The sequence below is a fragment of the Columba livia genome, chromosome 7 (assembly GCF_036013475.1).
Source record: "Columba livia isolate bColLiv1 breed racing homer chromosome 7, bColLiv1.pat.W.v2, whole genome shotgun sequence".
NCBI classification, from domain to species: domain Eukaryota; kingdom Metazoa; phylum Chordata; class Aves; order Columbiformes; family Columbidae; genus Columba; species Columba livia.
Window position 1 is genome coordinate 21,782,006 of NC_088608.1, and position 13,417 is coordinate 21,795,422.

Genomic DNA, 13,417 nt, shown 5'->3' on the forward strand with positions numbered 1-13,417 from the left:
GAAGTTACTCTCATAAAATTAAAGCAAGATTTGCTCCTCAAGAAAAGGAACACTAAAATAGGAATTCAAAAGATTAGACCTCCTTCATTTCTATATTGAGCTGTTAATGTATCTAATGACAATTCTTCAAAGATCTGTGGAGATCCAGAACATATTTTAAAAATCCTTCATCACTGAAGGAGTTCAAAGTCCATGACATAGAATTTTAGTTAGGATGACACCATACAAAACAGCACTGTATTAACTACTTCAGGAACATGAAAAAACCTTGATAAAAGAAGACAGAGCAAAATATGTTTTGTTTCTGTGTATTTTGTATTACTTGAAAGAAAAAAAATGCTTTACTCCTGCAAACTCTTAGGAAATTGGTCCAGTACTGCACAATATGCATTTGTATGCACCAATGGTGATGAACCATTATTACAATTTATACTACTATAACCACTTTCTCAAAGTGCTCTTTTCTTTAGATATTCTTACCAAATGTTACTTCTCCATTGCCACTCTTGTCAAATAACTGAAAAGCAACAATGAATATTGCATCTGGAGTACACAAAACAGATTCAAACGCCAAAAATTCTTGATAGGAAATCAACCTACAAAGGAAAACACAGATGTTAGAAAGATTTCAAAAAATTATTCACAACACCAATGATATTTTGTGTTTGATGCTCTAGAAAACGTTATGACACAATTATTTAAATAAAATTATAATAAAAAAAGTTAAGACTACACTACAAACTGAAAAAAGTGTTTGTTACATTTAAGTAGTTACTTAACCTTTATGCAATTCCATTTCTTCCTCTATAAAAGGACTAAATTCTTCGTATCTATCAATAACAAAATATAATCAATTGTCAGAGAACACCTACAGTTTATTACCTTGTAACTATAAATGTAAGCACACAGCACTTAAGATATAAAAACCCCACAGAAATTCTACCACCACGAAATTTACATGGCTGTCATGATATTGCTAATTTATACATGTATTTCTACTGAGAAAGAAAAGATAATTTAATGCAAGTGTAGGAATATACAATATATGTATTTTCTTAAAGTATAACATTCATAAAAACAAACAGGTGCAGAAAAAGTTATACTTTACCATGTATATAGGAAAAATACTACATTTCAAATATAATATGAACTAGAAAGTCATGTACATGAGAACAACAAAGAAAGAAACCATACCAATATCTGGACAAAAGGACAGTTGGACATGACCCGGACAGGGAAGGGTTTGAGTGAAACAGCAGATCACAAGATTCTGAGCTGTGTATGCATGACAGCCACCATACAGAAAAATGCACCTCAGAATGCACGAGGAAAGCTGTTTCTGTGCGAGACCAGGAAGCAGTAGGATCCCCACACAGGGTTCCCACAACATCTCTGGAATGCTGCACAGAAATCCAAGTCCTTGTGTTCAACACGTATAAAGTAAGACTTGAATGTATGCACAGGTAACTTACTAGGATAATCATAAATAACTTTTCTAGAGGAACTCAGCTTATTCTGACTAACAGAAAAAACATTCAGAAGGGATCCTAATGCTATATCCAAGTACAGCTGCAGAAAGACAAGCCCTAAGCCAGGAAAAGATAAAGGATAACATTGGCATAAGAGCAAGATCACGTGTCCATATTTAGAGCAGCCATACACTGTGGCCTCTCCAGAATACTGCAAGCAAAAACCTTCAGTTTTAACAGCAAACTTGGTTTATTAAAACTATTGTGTGTTTTCATTCTTGTAAAAATAGGGGACTTAGCTCGATGACTTAGAATATTGCATCCAATTACAAGTTCCTGAGCTCACTTTATAGAAATAAATGAGGTGATATCTATTTTAGCATCAAATAAATTATCAGTGGGAATTTTAATTGCATTTTTTAATTAAACAAAAAATACTATTTCAGTAGATTCTGTTAAAACATAGAGTATTGCTGTAGATGGTACATTTTCCTAGAAAATGTACATAATTTATGTGAATTTAGTACTCCTCGTAGGAGATCATTAGCTCATTGTGATTATCTCACACATATACTGCTTAATGCTAAAGACATAAGTATAACTTCTCTTCTCTACAGAAAAAAAAAAAGAAAACCAAGCCACACTGTTCATTAGCTTATCTAGTCTTTCTCTGTCAAAGTGCACATAAAGCAAATCAAGATACTTTAAATAAGGTTACATATGTTAACATTCTCACACGTATGCATTATGCAGAAAAAAAAAATGTAGTGATTTTAAAAGGAATTTAGATATGGCAAATACAGAATTATTATATTCATTTGTCACACTTTACCCACAAAAATCAGAGGTGTGAAAATGGTTCTTCGGATGCAAAGTCAGTTTCATCCAAGGGATGGCCTTGATAAATAATGGCTTAGTATCAGTGAAACAGAATATCCTTTAAAATAATTCTAAATACTATCATTTCAAAATATACCTCATATGCAAGCGTAAACCTGAGATATAAATTAATTTCTAACCAGGAAGATTTATAACTGACAGAAGCAAGTGACAATCTCTGTAGAATGCATTTGTAGAAGACTGAACCCGAAAGAAGCTGTCTTCAGAGGTCTCATTTTAACAGTGCCTACAGCAAAAGGAGACAGACACACTCAATTTCCTTCCCAGACATCCAAGGTGCAATGTCCAAGCACAGGGATGTCCCCTGTGATCCTCCATCATCCATTAGGGCAGAGATAACAGGAGGTAGATTAAACAGAATGATGGAGCTTCCCACCCAGGCACTACTCAAGTACCATTCGCTGAACCTGCTGCATTACAGACTCCGCAACAATATCAAATCACTCACCTTTCATTTTATCTGTAACATTTTTTTAAAATTCCTTTCCTCTTATTTCCTCTGTACCATTACCCTTCAAAAGCACACAAAGTAAGCTGTGTGTTTATAGCTCTTCTTTATCTTTCCTTTTTTCCTGCTACAACTCCTTGCTATTTTTCCCCACATGACATAGCTTGTAGATGTTACGCATAGCTCTGTTGTGACTCTCCGTTATGTGAAACACCATCACTTTCTTCAGGACTTAGCTTAAGAACACAATTACAAATTTTAAGAATGGTATGCTGATGAAAACATACGCAGAAACAAGCAATTAAAATGAAGAATTTTGCATTACTACTGTGAAATTTGGAAGGTTTGAAGGAAGAAGAAAATATTTTTATTTTAAAACTGTAACACCTACTAATGTTAATTGACTTATGTAATTGTGTAGCTGGTTTTGGCACACATACATCAGTGCTTTATTCAGGGAGAATTTTTATACTAATTTCAAAACTAGCGCCTGCAGTCTGAAGATATAAGAATGCTTACAGCATCAGTGAAATCCCACTGTATTAAACAGCAGACAAGGTAGTTCAGGCCAAATTCTAATTTAGAGCTCATCACAATAATTTTTCAGAACATGCATTTGTAACAATGAGAAATAAACACTTTGAAAGGGAAGAGTCATCTGTTTTAAGAACTACCTTATACAGTTTCACTAAAGCAAACCAATCTTGTACTGTAGTAATGGGAGAAGGCAATAGTGCTCTGGAACAGTTAAGTAATGATCAAGTTACCATCAGAAAAAAGTAAAAAAAAGCACATTTTTTTAAACATATTCCTATAGACAGTGTATTCCAAAATGTGCTCTTTTTTCTAAAGTGCCGAACTTAAACCTAAATAAAATTTAAAAATACCAACAAAGAAAAGTTACCAAGAACACTTTGAGTATTTATTTGAAGGGCAAGCAAGGCTAAGAGAATATGATAGCAGGTACAGGAATGAAATTTCATAACAGAACCCAGAGCTTCTCAATGACTTGCTGAGTGACATTGGGCTGTCATTTAATTTACTAACATATGTATGGAATAGGACTACTGATACTTCCCTGGACTTCATAAAGAAACTTTACGTCCTTGGAAAGATGTAATGCATTCTAGAATTCAGCTGAAGATTACAATAATTATTCATGCTACAAATTAAACTCTCTGTGCAGATGATATAATTATTAGAGTCTGGATTTTTATATATTACAGCTCACTACAAATGGAAGAATGTGAATCGAAAAGTAAATAAATAAACAGAAGATTATGATGCGGGTATGACAAATTCTTCACATGAAGCACAGATTAGAGATAAATATAGATTAAAATATTTACGAAAATAAATTTCAGACAAGTATTCAGACAAACATCTTGCATTGTAGATCACACAGTAATAATTCCCATTCCCACTGTATCCATACAGAAGTAGATAAAGCATACTTACCTATATTTGGTTATCCCACTTCAAATAATACCCAGATTTAAAAGAAATATATATATATATTCATAGGGAAAGCAACAAAAAAGTGATGCTTCAACCACTGTAGTGATGCTACGAAGTTCTACTGTAGCAACAAATTTTTTATTTCTTACTGTAAGAAAGATCCTTTTATGAGACATTTTCTGAAGAAATGGACACCGTAAAAGACAACAAACAGCTTTCAGAAAAACAAGGTACTCAACATGTTAGTTTACCAGTCATCAATTAGACTGTTATTTCAGCAGATACATACAAAATAGTCTTTTCAATCCATACCAATGCAACAAATTGAAGCCATGTATTGCAAACAGAGAAAGAGGTTATCTGGACTTACTAAATATATGTATATATCAAATATATTATCAAAAGGCTGCAGCTTTATAAAAAAACCCCAATCACATAACACTAGATCAAACAGGAGATTCCACACTTATTGTTTAGCATAAAATGTCTACAGCATATACAATTTCATTTGTAAAGCACAGATACTGTGCAAACTACTCAGGACACTACATATCATAAAATATTCTAGAGCACAACACAGGAAAGCAAAAACATTTAAGTGATGTCAAAGGTCAGATTTAGACTCACAAATCCAAGGTATTTAAGGGGCTTTCAATTTAAAATAAATTACATCTATATATTCACAAATATATTGTATACTGTTTTAACGGTACCTTTCTCACCTCCACAAAATACCCACTCCCTTTTGCATCCTTGACCTGTTCTCAGATTGATCTTAACCTTCTCACTTTACCTTAACGATGTCCATGCTCCCTACTACAATCCACAGCCAAAGCTAGAAGCCTGCACACTGCAGGAGAATAGGCCCCTTTGACGACAAGTGAGTTAGAGGGTATTGCCTCTGTGGAGGGGGTATTTTGTAAATCAGCTTCAGAGAACTGTCTAAAAGCAAGTGATATCACTTGTAAGCAGAGCTGGCAAAGCTTTATATGCTGTGACTTTATCTTGATTAGGCAAACACCACCTTTCTTCATAGAGTCGTTAGTGTCTGTCTCTCTTTACTAATAACCAGCACTTTAAAAAAGGCCTCAATGGTTTGATCTGAACAGCACACTACAAAAATAAGAAAGCTTTTCCATATTTCCATGTTTAATTACAAGTACTAAAGATTCTACATAGTGGCTAATCATGGACGTGAGTATACAGAAAACAACTTTTCCAAGGCAATCATACTACGTTAAACTTATTTGCAGTTCAACTTCCTCTGCATTTGTAGTAATTGTTAAAACTTTATTAAAACAAATCTTAAATTAAAAAATGCATGTTAAACACCTTACATTTTCCCAATTTCTACAAATTTATACTCTACTGTACTTGAGAAAAAAACTTATCATCTAAGTAAGCTTAAAGTGTAATAAAATTAATAATGTATTTTAGAAGACGAAATTACCAAACTCATTCATTCACGCATTCACCAAAGCATTACAAGCTAATGGAAAGCAAAATTCTCACCCATCCTTTGTTTGATCTGCCACTCCAGCCAACAGCTGTACTGTTTTAGGATTGTAACGTGGATCTGTATGAAGTCCCAGGTATTTTTGCACAAAATCTTCTGGGGTCATGTAATGCTCACCATCTTTCTCAACACTGGCATACTGGAGTGAAAATAAAAAGCAAAACCACAGAAACAAAGAGGAATCCATTTAGAAGCCAATTATCAGTGATCACTAAACAAGTATCTTTACTGAATCTCTTAGAATGGTACATGACTGTCTGCATGTAACTGCTCTGAAATTAAAGGGCTTGATTAAACTAATAGTGTTACTAGACTAGTTGTGTACCAACAATAACAGATTATGCCTGTAGAATAGATGTGTTCACATAATGAACAATATCTTCTAATAAAAAACCAATTACATACTTTCAAAAACTGTCAGGTAATTGCATAAATTTATAAAAATTACAGCCCTGCTGTAGTTTTGCATTTGCAGCTACACTGTGAAAACACAAGCACATGAATTTTCTTACTGTTTCTAGTAGCAGGTATCTTCTGAATAATTGTTCCTGATCATTATTATAATTAGTTTGGAAAATATTATTTCTTTTCTCTTTTTGTGAGAAATAAATTTTCAGATCAATTTTTACCCTAAAACTAATGGTTTTGACATTCTTCATTTAAGTAAAAGTGCATGGAGACAAAAACTATTTGAGTCAACTGAAATGTTTTAGAGTTTTTATGTGATTAACAATAAATTTTAAAATAAAAATCACAGGCAAATTTTAGAATTATAGAATGTAAGTATTAATAAAACTAACTAAAAATAAAATAACAAAGTTTATCTCTACTACTTGTACACCAAGACAACTATCACATGTCTGTATCAGTACTCCTAATGTTTACTTTTCTGTTTCAAATCCTTAATCACTGGTTCATATCTATAGGTCATGTTTAAATTAAAAATTAACTTTTTAGCATAAAGTAAATTCCATGCCCTCAGCTGTCCAGTTATGGCACGCAATACCAATCTTGAACTAAGAACATGAGAAGCCAGGAGTAGAAAACATCACAAGTGATTAAAAGAGAAATGTGTTATAGAAGTTCATACCCTTCAGACCTTCTTTCAAGATGCCAGTATAGTTGCAGGAAAAAAAAAAAAAATAGTTTATTTATGATATTGCAGCAATCTTAGAAATAAAACCTAAGCTTGAAGATTGCAAAGTTAAAATATCTTTGCATCCTTGAACACAGGAAAGTAGCTCACAAAAGATTTCTAGTTCACCGAACTACTGCAACTCCATTCAGTTTGATGACTGAGTTTGTTCCTCAGCATTTGCTTACAAAACCTGTAAGCGACCTTATTTAATAGTTTAAATGTCTCTCTTCTGTTTGTTCTCTACTGTAGAGTCTACTTGTACAGTCTACTTAGATGCAGACCTTCAAACATATATAAAAAGAACTGTGGTCTGAAAAAGTGAATTTACAAGACTACACAGTCGTTTCATTAGACTTTTGATTTGTAATAGAAGTAATGATTTTTAATTCATTCGGAATTTGACTAAATAAGCATTTGTTGCAGAAAAGGAAACAGCAAAGCCCCCTATGTGCAACATCTATGCTAGTGAATTCAAGCTTTAGTTAACGGTCTTATGAGTGCTTTATAACTTTTCCACTAAGTACTGCTGTATCTTGATTCAGTTGACACAGCTTTAGGTGAAAGAATAACAAAACAGGCCCTTACTCTGCCAGGGACCCACAGGAATCAGAATATTAACATTAAGACCTCCACGCGATACCTGTGAAGGTATAACACTCCGTTGCGATAATGGAGGTCATTCACATGTCTCACGCTCGTTCAGCTGTGTGCAACCCAGCCAGTTCAGTCAGGACACTATTTCAGCGTAAAGGAGCTCGCGTCAGCATCAACGCCTGTTTACATATCTCCTGTATCTCTTCCACAACATGAGCCCCTCACATCAGCTCACCACCTCTCCCTCTTCCACCCTGTAGCTGTGTGACAGCCAAATGGCAAGACTGCACCATGAACCAGATTATTGAACTAATCCAGAACTAAAATATATGATTTCCAAAAAACGGGAACATGAAGCAGTGGACAGGAATCCTTTAACTCAGCACTGCTGCTGATGTGACAATATAATCAAACTGTGGCTCCACTGAATCAACTCAGAAAGACGCTCTTCTCAGTCATACACAGAAGTGAGTAAAAAATGCATTATGAAGCACAATTCTGCTGCAAGAGATGCAATCCAAAGGAAGTTTCATACACGAAGGGCCATCCAACATGCAGAATGTTGAGCATATATTCAAGAATAATGGAACGGAATTCAACTGTATGACAGTTGAGGGCATATCAACGACAGTCAAAATTTAAATGTAATCATCGTTTTTTCTTCAGACACCAATTTAACTGAGTTTATTACAAATAGTGAATTGTTTTACAAAAAGGTGTGGGGGAAGTTTTGTTAAAAAAATTTTAGACAAAAATAATTAACTGACAGATACATGGAGCTCCATATGAGAAGGTCATGGTATTTTGAAAGAGCTTGGCAGCAACCCAATGAATTAAGGTCTGACAAAGTAGTGAGGCTATTGCCTTCTGGCATGCATTTACATTTGTCCTCAAGTTACCTTTTCACCATACAACTGAAGTCAAGAATCTTTTAGCACAAAACAGGCAATTGTAAATTATATTTTAATTTGCATGTAAAACATAACACATCAATTAAATCTGTATTTTCCTCAGTCTTGAGTTATATTACTTTAAAATACAAAATTCTTACTATACATTTATAGGCTGTCTCAAGAAAGCACTTGATGAATTTGCATGAGATGTTTTTTTAAACAGGAACACACAAAAAAATCTATTTGTACAATACAGGGTTAGGTATCACTACACTTCCAGAAACAATGGTTTCTTGGAAAAATTGGTTAGCTTTCAATTTAAAGGGATCTTCCATCCCAATGATTTTATCTGGACAGAGAAAGAAGTTCCAAAACAAAAGATACTCATGGATACGCTTAACATTTGTTATTTAAATTAAGCTAAGTTATGAGCAAGAGATTCAGGACAATTTTAAGGGCAAGCGGAAGTGAAGATTCCTGTACTAAAACTGGAAATTTGGTTTTGTTTCTTTCTCTGCCTTGCTGGAACAGGTTCCACTTGCATTCAGCAGGCAGGGAATAATTCAACCGTATTCCCTGAGGGCTGACTGTGTCTTGCCTAAGAAAAAAGAATGAAAGATCACTAAAATCTGATAATTGTTGTTCTACATAACCCTTTTATCCTTTGGTGAATTTCTGTTTTGTTCTTTTATGGTTGCTACTGAAGTCAGTGCTTAGCGAACACTTGAAAGGTACCTTATTTGATGGTGTACAAACATGACATTTCAATGCCTGCATTTCACAGTTACAGGATTACACAGAAATAATAGCACATTTTAAAAATACAAGTCAAACTTAAGATTTTTAATGGTTTAAATAATTTTTTAAAATATATAGTAAGTTTCAGAAATTCTAAGAGAAATGTATACATCAAGCATCCATTAAGGTACAACATAAACTGGATGGAGGATACGTATTACATTAGAGGACACGCATGAACAGACAGAAATCTAAGTCCACTCTCTATGAATAAGGTGGATGCCAAAGAGGCCTGGAGTCCACATCTTCCCTTGTGCCCATTTCCAAGGGAAGCCAAATTTAGGAAGGAATGCACGCCCTTTAGCTGAAGCTCACAGAACAGGCCGGCACCCTCTGCAAAAAGCACAACGTATCTGATGCCTGCTGTGTGCAACGCTGGTGGCATTTCAGAACAAACCCCTCTATAACGTAGTCTTGGAAAGAGTGGGTTCTCTTTTCATTTTTCAAAGTTTACAACTAAGTGTGCTTGTTACTTATCCAAAAAACCACACAATTTCAAATTCAATCAGAAACAAATATAATCCAAAAGAAATATATCTCTTTCTTTGCCAGAGGAGTTTGTGTTGTTCATCTCTTTTTACTGCAAATCTCAGATACTCAAGAGGAGACAGGAAAGCACAAACCAACCCACAACTTAATTTGCATGTTTCTTTGAAGAGTGTAAGACAGACATGAAGAAGACCAAAAAGCTGGTTTAAAACCAATAGACTGTCTGCTTTTTTAGGTAAATAAAACATGTATTGTCAGAGAGACAATTTCAAGAACCAGTTGTACAGTGTTCTTCCTCTCTACTTTTCCCTGTATGACCAAAATCAAGGACTTCAAACAATTTACTTATTTCCAAAAGCAAGGACTTGTACTGACTGAAAATCAAGAATCATTAAAAGTCCGCATTTCCAAGTTGAATAGCATATTTTGACACCACATTTCACTTTTTTGCAATGAAACATGCAAAAGTGTCTTGCAAAACAGTTGGAACAGTTGTGTGTTCTAGAGCCACACATTTTCATATGTATTTTTAAAATAATATTTCCGTGTTCCTTATTTTATCAACATAGTCTACTGTATTCCTTATCTACAAAAGCTTAACGTCATGTCAACAACAAATGAACCTGTGATGGAAGATCTTTTACTAGAAACTAAATGCTGGGCTTTCAGAGTTTGATTCCAACATTCTAAGTTTTAGCACTCCAGCAATGTTACCAGTGTAATTCAGTATGCAAAAGCAAAAATTTGCCAAAATTATGGTTGAGATATAACTTCTCCCTCTCAGGCAAGAAGGTATCCCCATCTACTTATCATATATGGAAACTGTTAGATAATACGGTAAAATGGGGAATTGGCAGAATGAGGGAAGGGCAGAAAGATGTGCCAGGAGAGGTTTAGGTTGGACATTAGGAAAAGGTTCTTCAGCCAGAGGGTGGTGGAGCACTGGAACAGGCTCCTCAGAGAGGTGTCATGGCCCCAAGCCTGACAGTGTTCAAAAAGATTGGACAATGCCCTCAGACACATGGTCTGAACTGTAGGGTTGTCCTATTGTGGGGTTGACTTATGCAGGGACAGGAGCTGGACTTTATGATCCTTGTGGGTGCCTTCCAACTCAGGACATTCTATGATCAAAAGATACATGTCAAAAATTAAATAATAGATATTATTATTTACAGTATTAGCTCCAATACTTAGTTTTATATTTTTTCCTTTTTCATACAGTAAAGCTTCTGGAATATATTGTACAATATTCAACATAAAGGAAAAAAAAAAAAAAGATATTTTAGTGATTTTTGAGATATCAGCAGTCCAACTATGGACCTAAAACACATCTGTTCGTATTCCATCGTCCTGATTCAAAACATATTATCAAAGTTTTAGGATTTACTGGATTGTTGCCTCATATCATGCTTCGCTGTTATTAAGGGGAACAGAGAAAGCTTCACGCTGTCATTTATGTATGTTAATTCTAATGCCCTGCAAGAGATGGTATTGTGAAATAGGTCAACCTTAAGAAACCAGTTTTAACTTCTAAAAACATTGCCAGTTATCCATCCATTTGTAAGAGAAACACATAAAAACTCCATGAACAAAACATACAGCCGTGGAAAAATTTTTTAGACTCTTGCAAAAGTGTATTAAAAAAATACAGTACCTAGTTATGGTTATAATTACTTGCTTAATGGAAAAATGGAAAAGACCTCATGAAATTATTTAAGATTATCATTTGGAAACAAGTAATCACAATTTGTGTCTGGAGCAGTTTTCTCCTCAGCGCTTGAAGACCCTTTCAATACACTGTGCCTGCAAAGAAAACTTTTAAGCATCCCACAAGCATGACACGTGTATGATGCTGTAGCAAACTGCGGGCAGAGCAAGGAATGAAAACCTGTCACTCAACATTAAACAGATCTTTTTACCTGCAAAAAAATATTTCGTAGCTCGGCAGGATCCGCTCTTTTGGTTGACTGCACCTATAAACACAAGTAAGTTAACGCTTCACTATCCGTGCTACTGCCAGCGCATAGATAAAAACCGCCGTGTGCCCGGACGGGGCAGCCCCGCCAGGCCCCGCACCGACCGACCGGGCCCTTCTCCACCGCGAGCCCCCTGCGCTGCCCGCGGGGCTGTGCCGGACTCCGGGGCGGTGACAGCTGTCAAACCCTGGCTGCCTGCAAGAGCCGCGGCGCCCCGGCCCCAGCCGCCACCGCCCGCCGGGCCCTGCCCGCCCCGCACCCGCCGGGCCCTCGGACCGCAGCCCCGCAACCTCCCCGCCGCACTTCAGGAGGCGGAGGCAGGGCAGTCTGCGCTGCCCCTTCCCCCGGCGCTGCCCCGCCATCACCGCCCCCGCCGCGGCTGCCCCGGGCCCCCCGCGGAGCTCCCGCAGCAGCGGCTGCCTCCGCCCGCCGCCCGCCCCCCGCCCGGCCGCCTCGCGCGGGCAGGCAGCGGGTCCGCCCGTCTCCTCCTGCCACAATCCCCGAAGGAGGAGAGTCACCTTGACCGCCATGCTGCGCCCGGCGAGAAGGAGGAGGAGCCGCCCGCCGCCACCCGCCCGCCGCGCCGCCGCAACAGCCGCCGCCTCAGCGCAGCGCTGTGGTAACGAGCGCCCTGCCCTGCCACGCCTGGCGCGGCCGCTCCCCGCGGCGGGCTCCCCTCAGCGGCCGCAGCAGGTCTCAAGGGACGAGGGGGGTCCGGTACCGGAGCCCACCGGTACCAGCCGTGGCCCTACCTCCTGCTGCGCCAGCTCCTGGCCCGGGCCCCTTGGCGGGCGCCCCGGGCAGAAGCGGTGTCGCTGCCCCGTGACCCCGCCACACGGCCCCACCGCGGGGGATGCGCGTGACCGCGGGTCGCGCGGTTGGGGCGCGTGTCACCCGCCCCGCCAACGGCAGCAGGAGCGCGGCTGTGGGTCCCGCGCGCGGGCTGCTGGTGCCCGCCCGGAGTGCGAAACCGAACTGTCGGAAGCGCTGCCGGGACTCGTTCTGGCTTTGCCCCGAGGGTCAGCACAGCTGCCACCGTTAATGGCAAGTGGTGAAACTTCACAGACCGACATCCTGGCATCACGGTGGCAAAGTGGTGGTAGCCCCATGTTTCGGACAAGGAAACAGAGTCACAAAGTCATCAGTTCTGACTGGAACAGAGCGGCTTCTGACAGCCTCACAATACTTGAGCAGTAGAGCACACCTGCTTTGTACCTCAAAATGAGAAGCATGCAGGACACAGCCTCAGGAAAGGAGAAATTTATACTTTGGACAATTCAATCTCAGTAAATGCTTATAGAAGCTGACTTAAGTAATAATGAACGTTTTGTCTTGCTATATAAGGGCCCAACAAGATCTCTTATTGCGTGTAACTGAAAAACATAAAAACGATGGCCTCTCTTACACCTCAGGTAACACAGATCTACAAGTACAATATAGTAGCTGGGGGGTTATAATGGCAGTTACAAAACAATGACTTGCATCTCTAAATTCAAAAGAGCAGATTTTCTCTAGAAAGCAGAACTTTTTTTGGCTATAGGTCAACAAAAAACTTCCTCAAGATACCTGGGAGTTCACACACTACCTGTGTGCCAGCTGACAGCAGAAAAGCTTTTCTATAAGTCTGCCTATTGGGGAAGTATTCGACCACTAAACTACGTTGTTCAGCAAGTCCAGGTATACATTAGTTGTACACTAACTGTGTATCAGAAAAGGCCCTTAAAATTGCAGAAATCTC

At 38.2% G+C, this 13,417-nt stretch overlaps 1 protein-coding gene across 2 annotated transcripts in view; it reads right to left on the reverse strand.

The window, feature by feature from the left end:
* Positions 1 to 12,636, reverse strand: part of SLC25A12 (solute carrier family 25 member 12) — a 50,139-nt gene extending 37,503 nt beyond the window's left edge. The window contains exons 1-4 of one of the 2 annotated variants that reach the window (XM_065068727.1): positions 12,432 to 12,636; positions 11,623 to 11,676; positions 5,788 to 5,930; positions 481 to 596 (exon numbers count right to left, since the gene is read on the reverse strand). In XM_065068727.1, coding sequence (XP_064924799.1) covers positions 481 to 596; positions 5,788 to 5,897 — 226 coding nt within the window. In that variant the 5' untranslated portion in view covers positions 5,898 to 5,930; positions 11,623 to 11,676; positions 12,432 to 12,636. Of the gene's footprint in view, positions 1 to 480; positions 597 to 5,787; positions 5,931 to 11,622; positions 11,677 to 12,197; positions 12,300 to 12,431 lie in introns of those variants that run through there. The other variant, XM_065068726.1, reaches the window with a different exon arrangement.
* Between the last annotated feature and the right edge of the window lie 781 nt (positions 12,637 to 13,417).